Source organism: Macrotis lagotis, chromosome X (genome assembly GCF_037893015.1).
Source record: "Macrotis lagotis isolate mMagLag1 chromosome X, bilby.v1.9.chrom.fasta, whole genome shotgun sequence".
In the NCBI taxonomy this organism is placed as follows: domain Eukaryota; kingdom Metazoa; phylum Chordata; class Mammalia; order Peramelemorphia; family Peramelidae; genus Macrotis; species Macrotis lagotis.
Window position 1 is genome coordinate 168,655,923 of NC_133666.1, and position 12,314 is coordinate 168,668,236.

Below are 12,314 nucleotides of genomic sequence, written 5' to 3' on the forward strand. Positions count from 1 at the left end.
TAAAAGAGGTTTTTTTTAAAATATGACAAAACCCTGAGTTCAAATCCAGCCTCAGATTTATTAGCTGTATGACCCAAGTCACTAAATCTCTCTGCCTCAATTTTCTCATCTATAAAATGGGGGTGATAATAGTACCTCTAATCCAGAGTTGTCCTGAGGATCAAATGGAGTAATAGCTATAAAGTACTGTGCACAGTTCCTGGACCATCCTAAGTACTATATGAAAGTTGACTCTTATTATCACTATTATTATTAGAGGGTGGGGACTAGGGTATTCAGGGAAGGCTTTTTGGAAGAGGTAAGAGTTGAGCAGGGCCCTGAAGAATTAGTAAAAATTGGGTGGAGAGGCAGGAGGAAGTCCTTTTTGGGCAGGCCAGTGGCCCAGGGGTAAGGATGAACATGGCAGGCATTGGCCATGAGTCTGGTTGGATTAAAGAGGCTCAGGATTAGAGGAGACTTCTAAATTGCAGAGCTTGGGCTCCTGAGGCTTAAAACGAGACCACTCCACTAATGCAGCTGTGTTTCTTCCAGGCAGAACTCTCCGTTATGACCCGGCTTCTCGGCTATGTCGATGTCACAGATTTCAGCTTTGTGGCAGCTGTCCTCTGCATCATTTTCAATCCCCTTTTCTGGAATGTGGTAAGCTTGTCTGACGTGATGCATGTTCATACTCCCTAGTTACACCCACCATCCTGTCCCACTATCAGATAAACTAAATGATGTAATATTTCCAAGGACACATTTCCTTTTTTGGACAGAGCCCTGGAAGATAGATAGTGGTTTACTTGCACCCTTTTCTTTGGTTGCAATCGATTGAGTTGTGAGGTGTCCCCCCCCATTTTATTTCCTCCTTTTGGCTATGCAGCAAACTTGAAATGAAAAACAATGTCTTCCTTTATGTTATAAACACTTCTGTTATCCTTTCAAAGCAATTATACACATTGAGTCATATGAAAATTATTTGTTTTCGGTGTTGGACTGTAGAGCAGTTCCGAGAGGTGAGGCTGTTGTTGAGGGCCTTGAACATGGTGCTGCCTGCTGAGATCCATGGAAGAGTCAGGTTAAAGTAGCAGACTGATATGAATTAATATGTCTGAGATCCTTACCTTTGCACCTGAGATCCTTATGTCCGCCTTAGAAATTTGGCTCTGAGGTCATGGCCTTACACCAGATGGACATTTAAGAGATATCACCTGAATCAGAACTCTTGTGAGAGAGTGTTACTATTTAGTGTCCCTGTAGTTTCCAGAAACTGATCCAGAAACACTTTGGTGCTTCGTCCCTGTGCCTGCTATGGTCTTGTGGTCACCTGGCTCCCTCCTTGTCTAGTGAAGACTAAAAGAAGTTAAAGGTATAATTCAAATATTAACTTCAAGGGCAGCAAGGTGCCAAAGAGGCAATCTGTGAATCTCATCTTCAAAATGAGGTTAACTTAGTGAGACCCTGGATAAGAGAAGTTTATACTTTACCTTGTCAAGGAAATTTCACACCTTATGAAGGACATGTAACTTCTCAGTAAGAACTTTTATACTTTCATCAGTGAGGGACAGTGAGGACTCAGGGAAAAAAATCTGTATCTGTCCTGTCCCCTCTCCCCATTCCCCAACCACTCTCTCCATCTGCCCGTAGTCTTGGCTCTGGTTGTGGGACCCAAGTAAGACACGGATTTGGAGGAGCCTTAAAATGGAAAAAGTGCTAGATGGATGACCAACATCAGTATTTTAATATGAATATCCTTCCCAGGAAAGGAGGAATGAATAGGTTCAGTAGGAAGAGCAAATGTTATTAGGTCCTTTGGTCATAGTGATGATACTGTCCTAGTCAGCCCTTGAATCATTAGCACCTGAAGCTCATTCTCTCAAGATTTGTTTGTGGGCATTAGAGTTAGTGCTTTTATTGGTTGCTGATTGGAAAATTTTAGGGATCTGTATCTAAATTTTAAAATTGTGTCCTATATAGTCCTGGGTATCCTATATTGTGGTCTATACAACTTTCTGCAGCACAAACAACAGGACTCAGGTTCCTGTGATATGTTATTTGTTCAGTAGCAGTTGCTTCTTTTTTCTATGTTGGAACCACTCCTGTTTCCTTCACAATGCATTAGTTCAAGAAAATTGTAAAGTTGTCAAAGTCTGACTTGTCTCTTGGTTTTTCTTTCTGAAGAGTGTCTAATTTAGATGTTCTTGGTGGGTGGTGGCAGAAGAAGAGGAATCAGATTTTAGAGCTGGAATGGTTCCTTAAGGATTCTCTAGTTCATCTCCTTTGTTGTTGTTGTTTTAAATATGAACATAAATATCAGAAAATGAGTATTTTCATACATAAAGAATAAAGTAAGAACAATGTATGGAAACAATGATCTTTCTAACCTAATAGTTTTTTTAAAGTATATAAGTTAGTTAATACAAACATCATCCTGTTAGTCTGTGACCCTTCTCACTTTTTGTTCTCTTATCATTTTTTAACTGTTTCATCTATATTAATTGGTTTTGTTTTATTATGACTACCCTTCGAAACCTCCCCAATAAGCCACCCATTGTTGCTCATTTGTTTCAGTCATCTCTAACTCTTTATGATGCCATTTGGAGTTTTCTTGGCAAAAATACTGGAGTGGTTTGCCATTTCCTTCTCCAGGTCATTTTGCAGATGTAGTAAACTAAGGCAAATAGAGTTAAGTGATCACATGTCTGACAATAATGCCTGGCATCCCTCAGCAACTCTAGCTGACTTTGCTAGCCTCATGGAAATGAGATGAAATCTTATAGCTATTTAAATTTGCCTTTTTCTTATTGTTAGTAGTTTGAAGTATTTTTTGATAGCTTGCTTTTTCTTACCTATTCGCATCCTTAGTCATTTATATAATGGGAAGTAATCATTTTTATAATGTATTTCCATCAATTATCTACATATCTCATATGATATACGGAAAAATTTGTTATAAAGGTTTTGCTATAATAAAGTCCTTGGGTTTCCTGATCACCATGTGCTTTTGGATGTTATGTACAGTATTTCATTTGTTCCATTGATCAACTTTTTGTTGTTTACAACCAGTACCAAATAATTCTTATGATTTTCACTGTCATTATAATTTGAGGTCACTTGGTGCTGCTAGATTTCCTTCCTTTTCTACTTTTTCATTATTTCCCTTGAGATTTTTACCCTTTTTTTCTCCAGTTGAATTTGGTTATTATTTTTACATTCCATAAAGTAAGTCCTTGGCAGTTTGATTTGGCATTAAATCTGTGAATTAATTTAGGTACTGTCCCTATAATGGACTGAGTCTAACTGAGGTTGGTCCCTTAGCAATTTAGGACTCATATTGGAATAAATGAGACACATGTAGGTCATTTAGCAGTTAACACAAAAAGGTTTATTTAGCCATAGTTATAGAAATGATACTTGGCAAGGTTATAGAATTTTTCTTAGGTAGACTTGACTCCTCTCTTCTCGTAAGGAAAAGATAGGAATCTGATTATCAGAACAAGGTTCAGTGATTCACAGAACATTTTGGTATACTTCAAGTCTCCAGGTCCCTGGTTCCACATGGACAAACCTTTTTATGCTTTTAGGTAAATCAGAAGCTACCTCATTATGGCTAGAGGCCACTAGGGAAGTTTCATCCCCAGCTAGATGGCTTATTCCTTAATAAGGAATATTATTGGACCAGTCAAGACTCAGAAACAATTTTCTTTGTTTTTCAGGATAAGAACTAGCTTAGCCTATTTGGAGGTTGGGTTTGGGGGTGGGGTGGGGAGAGGAAGGGAGGAAACCTGACCTCTCCCAGTCTCCCATGATGTTGCTCTGAAGGACCAGGACTGTGATACCTCTGGCTTTGAACCTACATTTATTAGGACTTGTTTTGACTTCTGTCTTCCCTGGAGTTCAATACTCGATATGTTTAAGGCCCTGTGAGAGCACACTGAGTACCACCATCCCTGTGTCCTTGCTCAGAGTACACTATAGGTTTCAGGCTGTTTACTGAAACTCACGTGGTTGTTTTGCTTCTGCTATCCTTATCCTTCTCTAGATTTCTAGTTTTCTGGTGAACTCCTGGACAGGATGGTGGAGCTTATTTCTGTTCTCTTTGGTCTTTTTTTTTTTTTTTTTTTTGCAAAGGCAATGGGGTTAAGTGACTTGCCCAAAGTCACACAGCTAGCCAATTATCAAGCACCTGAGACTGGATTTGAACTCAGCTCCTCCTGACTCCAGGGCTGGTGCTCTATCCACTGCGCCACCTAGCCACCCTAGCCCCTCACTTTAGCAAGTAAGGGAGACAGTTTTATTTTCTTACCTTTTTACCTTAGTCAAATTTGATAAATATATACCATTTAGTTTCATTTTTATTGTTGTTTCCACTGAGAGTATGGCAGTGGTATAGTATATTTGCCTGGTTCCACTTCTTTACTCAGCTTCTATTCATATAAATCCTGTTTGCTTTGCTGAATTCTTCATATCCATTGTTTCTTATGGTATAATAACATTCTAGTATATTTATACAACAAATTTTGTTTCACTTTTTCCCAATTAGTGAGCATCCATTTTGTTTTTAGGTCTTTGCTATCATAAAAAAGTGTTGCTCTGAATATTTTGGTATATATGGAATCTTTCTCTTATTATCAACCTCTTTGAGGTAAGCGTTTAGCAGCAAATATTAAAGGATATGGATATTTTAGTTACTTTTTCTTTTAAAAAAGTACAATTCAAAATTGCTTTACTTTATGTAGCTGGATCAATTCATAATTAAATAGCATATAATTTGACTATTGATTATTTTAATCCTTTTATTAGTATTGCTATTTTGTCGTGAAATAAACCTTAGAGTTGTTTTGTTTTGCATTTTTCTTATTGCCTTAGAATAATCTTTCATATTTTACAGTTGGTTTTTTGTAAGTTTTTTCATCCTCTTTGGCATCTTATTAGGGGATTACTCTGTGTTGGTAGGATATTAATATTTCAGGCAGGTGGAGGATATTTTGGGACTGTTTCTCACCTCCAAAATCATATCACTTAGCTGCTGTTGTAGGAATGGCTCTCAGACTGTTTGTGATTGAATTATTTTGTTTCCTTGTTCAAAATTTTTATAATCAATTCTTTTTTCTCTTTTAATATAAATCTATTGGTTGAGATTTACTGATGTTGATACAATATCATATGGTCTCTGGAGGATTGATATTGTAATGCTTAAATCAAAGTGGGGACAGGGGCTTCATTAGAATTCCAGAGTTGGAAGATGATCTTTTCTCTTGTCTCTGGGCAGAACTGTTTCTTATTTAACTTTAATGGTAGGTGGTCTGCTGTACCTTTAGAATACTCTAAGGATGATATTATATTACTTTATCAATAATAATATCAGCAGAAAGCTTTGGGGACAGGCATTGTCAGTCTAACATGATATCCAGAAGCTTATTTTTGGGGAGCCCATAGGCCATCTTCATTTCTATTACTTGCCAGTCATCTTCTTTCACCTGCCATGATGGTTGGCATACTCATTGTTTCTTTATTTCTCCTCTTTCTTCCTCGCCTAGTATCCCCCTCTTACTTATTTTTTTAAACAATCTTCTCTTGAAAGACTGATAATCCTACCTGTTCTTTTAGATGCTTCATATCTATAAAAACAAAACAAAACACTGTCCTTTGACTGTCCCTCTTTAGAGTATCTTGCTGCCAAAGGAAGGGGGGGGAAATCACGTAAGATTAGTCCTGTGTATTTCCTTGAAAAATCTTTCTGGAGTTAAGATGAAGTACTTAAATGGGACAAAGTTGGATTTTATACGGTTTAATCCTCATATCTTGGTTGCTTGGAGACATTTCTTTTGCTTTCTTAACAACTAGCCTGAGAGTGGGTTGTGATCTCTACACTTTGCATCATCACAGATGATCAGTAGTATTGGTGATAAGGGATAGGGTATTGCAATCTGGTAATCTTTGCCAGCAGAAGTAGCCAAGCTTTTTATTGCAAATGGCAACAAAAGGGGACCTCATATATTGACTGACTTGGTAGCTCTGTTTCAGTGATTTCTCAGCCAAAGGTCCATAAGTAATACTGAGATGAATGATAAACAGTTGAGACTTGAGGCTGGAATTAGTCATTTACTCAATCAGCAAACAGTTATTAAGAGTCAATTCTTAATTGTTGTAAGATAGAAATTTAAATTAGTATAATATCTGGTTTTGTGTCTTCTCTGAACTTATAACGGTTGATTTCATTTAAAATATAATTATTGGGGTGGCTAGGTGGCATAATGGATAAAGCACCCAGCCTTGGAGTCAGGAGTACCTGGGTTCAAATCCAGTCTCAGACACTTGATAATTACCTAGCTGTGTGGCCTTGGGCAAGCCACTTAACCCCATTTACCTTGCAAAAAAAACCAAACCTAAAATATATTTATTAAATTCTTATTTATTCTAGATGGGAGATAGACATGTAAAAGTTTTAAGAAAATTAGTATACCAGTTAAAAGTTGTGTTTTTTTCCTGAGGCAATTTTTAATAAATCTGAAAAACAAATTAAGTCTGAATTTAATAGTCACAAGGACAAGGGAGGCCTAATAAAAATTTAAGTAACTTGAAGCAATCTGATGAGTCTGTCCCGAATGGGATGGCTTCATCATTAGGGACAAGGGCCTATCTCCTTAAAACTAGAGCCCTCCAACCCACTCTGGCTTAACCATACCCAAACAAGCCCTGAGGATTATTCCAGAAAATGTAAAAATAACAATGAAAATTTTTCTGCTCTTGACAAATTAAGATCCTTTGCCCCAAAAGAATTCTACAGATTGATTCATCTCAAGGCAGCCATAAATAAAAGTTAACAGAGGTCCCTTAACCATGGCTTCAAGGATAAGCCTGGAGTTGCCCAAGGCCAGGTTTCACCTGGCACTACACACCATGAAAAACCCTGAGAGCATTTGGTGCACTGACTTGGGTTACCTACACTGAACTGTGAATATTTTTCTTTGTCCTTCTTCCTCCTGCTGGACTTGCTATCTCCTAGAAGGCGCTACTCTAAGCCACTGATATTTCCATCCTCCCCACAGTCTCACTCAGTTATTTCACAGGTGTGTGTCACAAGTCTAAGGAGGGGTTTGACTGAGAAGATGACTGTTGGGAAAATCATTCCAAGTGGTCACTCTGCTGCTGACCCCACTCAGACTTCAGTATGACTAGTTTATGAAGGGTGGGAAGGGTTTGAATAGATGAAGGATAAAGATTAATTCCTCTATCAGGAATTTGTTGTTCAGTTATTTTTTAGTCATGTCCAGCTCTATGACTCCATTTGGTTTTCTTGGCAAAGATACTGGAGTGGTTTGCCATTTTCTTCTTGTAACCCATTTTTTGGAAGAGGAAATAAGTGTCTGAGGTTGGATTTGAACTCAGAAAGGTGAGTCTTCTTGACAGAAGACCTAGAACTCTATCCACTGTATCACCTAACTGCCTTTAAGAGTACCAGCAAAAGGGGGGGGGGGGCGGCTAGGTGGTGCAGTGGATAAAGCACCGGCCCTGGAGTCAGGAGTACCTGGGTTCAAATCCGGTCTCAGACACTTAATAATTACCTAGCTGTGTGGCCTTGGGCAAGCCACTTAACCCTATTTGCCTTGCAAAAAAAAAAAACTAAAAAAAAAAGACTACCAGCAAACGTAGGCTAGGTGGTGCAGTGGATAGAGCACTGACCCTGGAGTCAGGATGACCTGAGTTCAAATGTGGCCTGAGACAATAATTGCTTAGCTGTGTGACCTTGGGCAACACTTAACCCCACCCCATTGCCATTTATTTTGGGGCAGCAAGGTGGCGCAGTGGATAGAGCACCGGCCCTGGAGTCAGGAGTATTTGAGTTCAAATCCGGCCTCAGACACTTAATAATTACCTAGCTTTGTGGCCTTGGGCAAGCCACTTAACCCCATTGTCTTGCAAAAAATCTAAAAAAAAAAAGTACCAGCACAATGTAGCTACTTGATAAATGTTTCTATAGTTAAATTTTATTATTTAAGTGAGACTTTATGTTTCCACATGGTGTTTTACTGTCTTCTACCTGGAATACTCTTCTATAGATTTTTCACCCCAGATTCATCCTTTTTGGTCCAATTCAAATGCCATCTTTTCCATGAAGCCTTCATCAATTCTCATCCAGACAAAAGGGACATCTGAATTTTTTTTCCAGCTAGTATGTATATAAATAAATATGGAAGAATTCTTATTTTTAAGTAGCTTCTGTTCTATTGGGAAGAGACAAAACATGCAAAGATTAGTTTGAATAGAATGAATATGTAGCTTTAATATGGACTCTTGGGATCTTTATCCTAATTCCCATTTCTTTTTTTAAAAGAAAGATTTTATTTATTTTGAGTTTTATCCCATTTCTGTTGAACCCCAGAGTGCTGAGAATTTTTTTCTTTCAGTTATTGATTTGAGTCCCTATTTTGTTGTGTATTTTTTTTTTTTAGGTTTTTGCAAGGGAAATGGGGTTAAATGGCTTGCCCAAGGCCACACAGCTAGGTAATTATTAAGTGTCTAAGACCGGATTTGAACCCAGGTACTCCTGACTCCAGGGCCGGTGCTTTATCCACTACGCCACCTAGCCGCCCCTTGATGTGTATTTCTAATATAAATCACTAGAGATTGGTGCCTCAGTGTATCACTTCCCTGGTTGCCATCAATTAGCTTTTCCAAAGGAATATTTACTGAAATAGCAATAACAGAAATACATACTTTCCCTCCAAGACAGGGGCACACTTTTTGTTCTCCCTATCTCCTTTACCCCCTTTAATACCTTGGTTCTTGAGGAAAATAACCTCAATATTTAAAATACCTACAAAGAAAATTCTTTGGAATTTGACATATCCACCAGGATGAGATTGCTACCTTGTAGCAGAGTTAGTAGAGGATCTGAGCTGCTGAGAACAGTTCACTCCTGGGCTGGGTCCTGCAAGACCTCTTGAGGACCTCACTGGTGCTTCACCAGACTGGATCTCTGGGCCACTGACCTCCCAAATCCTCACAAAGTTACTGCCTCCAGTACTTCTCCATGCAAGAGTAGGAAAATGCTAACCACAACAGGTAAGGAAGCATCATAAGGCCAGGTGTTCATGGTGCGGAGAGTAGGCCATTGGCCTTGACAGGACAAGTCACTAACAGCTTCATGCCTTGGGGAGGCTCGTATTCTTCTATCTATATAGGCTCCTCTCTTACCCACAGCCCCATAGTAGCTTGTCCTCCTTCCTAGACCCCAGAGAAGTAAAAGTGCTTCCTCCAGAATGAACCTGGCTCTTCACACAGCTCATGTTGGTGTGTTGTGTGGTTCTTTTTCCTCTGTTAGACTGTGGAACTCAATTAAAGCAGAGACTTCTATCTCCACTAGCAACCAAAGTCCCTTTGGATTCCAAATCCTCCAGTACAAGACTTTTACATGGTGGACACTTGGGAACTATTTGTTGAATGAATAGATGAAAGAATGTAGTGTGGAAGGCCTTGAGTGCTAGGCTAGGGAATTTGAACTTGATCTCGTGGGTAATTAATAACATTGTTTCAGCGATTTCCCTCCCAACCTTAGCATCCGAGTCCACGTCCAAGACTGAATAGGTTTGACTGAGACTCGGGAAGTGACTGGGGAGAGTGACGGGAAGAGATGGATTTAGGGGAGTATTAATTTCTTGGCTGTGCTTCTAGGGCAGGAGATGCACTTGAGTGACAGTAACTGGAGCAATGTATTCAAGGGATCACATTCTCAGTGAGGCCTGGCTCCTGCCATGCACAGTGCTACCATGTAAGAGGTATAAGTATACAGAGTGTGATGTGATTAATAGGCCCTCATTGCCTTGGTGCTGTGAATCATATCTTCCCAAAGAACAGGCAGTGCCCTCTCTGTTCCCTGCCTCCCTCCTTCCATCTGCTATGGTAAGTGGAAGGAGAGCACCCAGCAGCCAGGAGACCTGGCTCTGACAGGAGTTGGCTCTCTGTAACGTTGGGCAGTTCACTACCATTTTGGGCTTCAGGTCTTCAACTGTACATTTTACGGATTTAGATTAGGTTAGAGTTTCCTAGCTTCCAAGATGAAGTCAAATTTTGTGTAACCTTTTGTGATAGTGTTTGGTTTGTTAAATGCTTTGATTGAAAAGGTATAGAGTGACAAAATAAGTGTGTGGTAGGTCTGTAGATTAGCCATCCCTGTTACCCTTCTCCTTCCCTCCTTTCCTACCTCCTATACAATTAGGAATTGGAAATCCATTTGGGAAGCCACAGATAAAGAGGGAGACTTGGAGTCTGACAGATCTGCCTTCAAATCCCATTCCTGACATATAACAATTGTGTATTTTGAACAAACAGCTTAGTCCTGCCCATTTATAAAATGAGAAGATTGAACTAGATGGTCTCTAAATTTCCTTCCAACTCTAAATCTGATCCTATGAATGGAAGTTCCTTTGGATTCCAGATCCTCCAATTTGGCGAGCTTAGATGACAGGTCCAGTGAGTGACATTAGGAGGTGATATATGGATTTATGAGTGAGTTGTATTGAAGTGAGGCAGGGCTATGCAGAGTCATCAGCCCCACTCTCTCTTCCAGAGCCATTGGAGTACAGTGGCAAAATATAGGTCCTGATCCTAGCTAAAGAGCTAGGGATTCCCTCAACTCCCAAGTAGTCCTTATGTTAATCCATAATTACAAGTAAAATTCACTTTAGGCAAAAGGTGTATTCCTGAGAAATTATTTGTAAAATCTCCCCCATCAGAATTACATACAGTGGGAAGAGCACAAATCCTAGCATCCAAAGGGACTGAATTCAAAGCCTTATTCCAATGCTTACTATTTATGTGACCTTAGGCAAGTCTAATCCTGGACCTCTGGAAAATGGAATGGATAGACTGTAAGGTCTCCTGAGTTTCCTTTTAACTTTATAGCTGTGACTCATCTTTTACTTGGGACGGAGAATATGTTCAACCAGAGCACCTTATGAAACTATTTTATCAGATTAATTGGTAGTCTGTTTAACTCAGTTTAAAACTGCATGCCTCCCCTCCATCCCAAATCCTCCCTTTTTTCATATATGACAGCTTCTTCCCTGAACCAGTTGCTATACCCAGAAGCATAGAACTCCACAAACTTGTACAATTATAGTTGTAGGACTGCTTATTGAGCTTCTCAACCATTGAATATGAAGAGTTATAGTCAGATTGGAATGGCAAATGAGATACAGGATTGGGATTACCAGTGTACTTAGTGTTGGTGGAAAGAGCTAGAACTAGGGGGTGGCTAGGTGGTGCAGTGAATAGAGCACTGGCCTTGGAGTCAGGAGTACCTGGGTTCAAATCTGACCTCAGACACCTAATAATTACCTAGTTGTGTGGCCTTGGGCAAGCCATTTAAACCCACTGCCTTGAAAAAAAAATCTAAAACAAAAAAGAAAGAGCTAGAACTTGGATCTTCTGGACTCAGGGTCCTAAAGTGGAGGGTCTGTAAATAGTGGCCTCTTTTCCTGCTGTCCCTAGGGAACACTAGTTCCAAGTGTCAGGGAGAGTGAGGCTCATTAAGAAGTTATCTAACAACAGATGAGGAAATGAATGTGTTTATTACCCATGGACTTGGACGACCCAGTCTCCAATTTATTTATGAGCTTTCAAAACTTCCCCTCTTAGGTCTGCCTGCCTCCAGGCCAGTCTCAGCCCAGGGATTCCTGTTTCAGCCAGTCAATTGTCACTTTTGAAATAATCCTACATGAGATGAATCCTTCCTGGCTAATAAGCAGGAAATATTTTTGGCATCCAGAGTCTAAGGAAATAAAGCCTCATGAAAATTGGGATGTAATTTTGAAGTAATTTAACAAACTGTATTCATATAAAAATAGAGACATTTGGACCAGATGATCTCCTGGATCTTGTAGCTCTCTAACATTCTTTTATTATTTTACATATTTTTATGTGATTGTACTCCTTCCAAAATGGGGTGCTTGACTTTCTAAGACATATAAAGTAAAATATAATTGATGTAAGGGAATATATAATTAGGATGCTCAATAATAGGCTTCACTAGTCAGTAGTTATGTTCCTGCACGGAGTGGTGTACAAGGCAGCATTGAAGATATATATAATTGGAAAGGGAAGTGTACTGGACATGTTGTGAGATTGTTTTTCATAAAATATTAAAAAGAATCAGAGAAAGGCCTCTAGTGTGTTGTGTAGATCTTTCATAAAGGATTTAGGACTTATGTAAAGGCTTGGACAAGAATGATACAGAATGAGAAGCTGTGGATGGGTTATATTCTGAATGGATGGAAGGAATAGTCTCATCAGTAAAAGCATAGTGCTATCAGATTACTAAATGCACA

At 39.2% G+C, this 12,314-nt stretch overlaps 1 protein-coding gene and 1 long non-coding RNA gene across 11 annotated transcripts in view; one reads left to right on the forward strand and one right to left on the reverse strand.

Moving 5' to 3' along the window:
* PEMT (phosphatidylethanolamine N-methyltransferase) overlaps positions 1 to 12,314 on the forward strand; it is a 191,682-nt gene that overhangs the window by 19,374 nt on the left and 159,994 nt on the right. For 6 of the 7 annotated variants that reach the window (XM_074204813.1, XM_074204815.1, XM_074204819.1 and 3 more), the window contains one exon: positions 532 to 639. In XM_074204813.1, coding sequence (XP_074060914.1) covers positions 547 to 639 — 93 coding nt within the window. In that variant the 5' untranslated portion in view covers positions 532 to 546. The remainder of the gene's footprint in view (positions 1 to 531; positions 640 to 12,314) is intronic. The other variant, XM_074204818.1, reaches the window with a different exon arrangement.
* LOC141501128 (uncharacterized) overlaps positions 7,945 to 12,314 on the reverse strand; it is a 35,647-nt gene continuing 31,277 nt past the window's right edge. For all 4 annotated transcript variants that reach the window (XR_012472147.1, XR_012472148.1, XR_012472149.1 and 1 more), the window contains one exon: positions 7,945 to 8,210. This is a non-coding gene — a long non-coding RNA (uncharacterized LOC141501128). The remainder of the gene's footprint in view (positions 8,211 to 12,314) is intronic.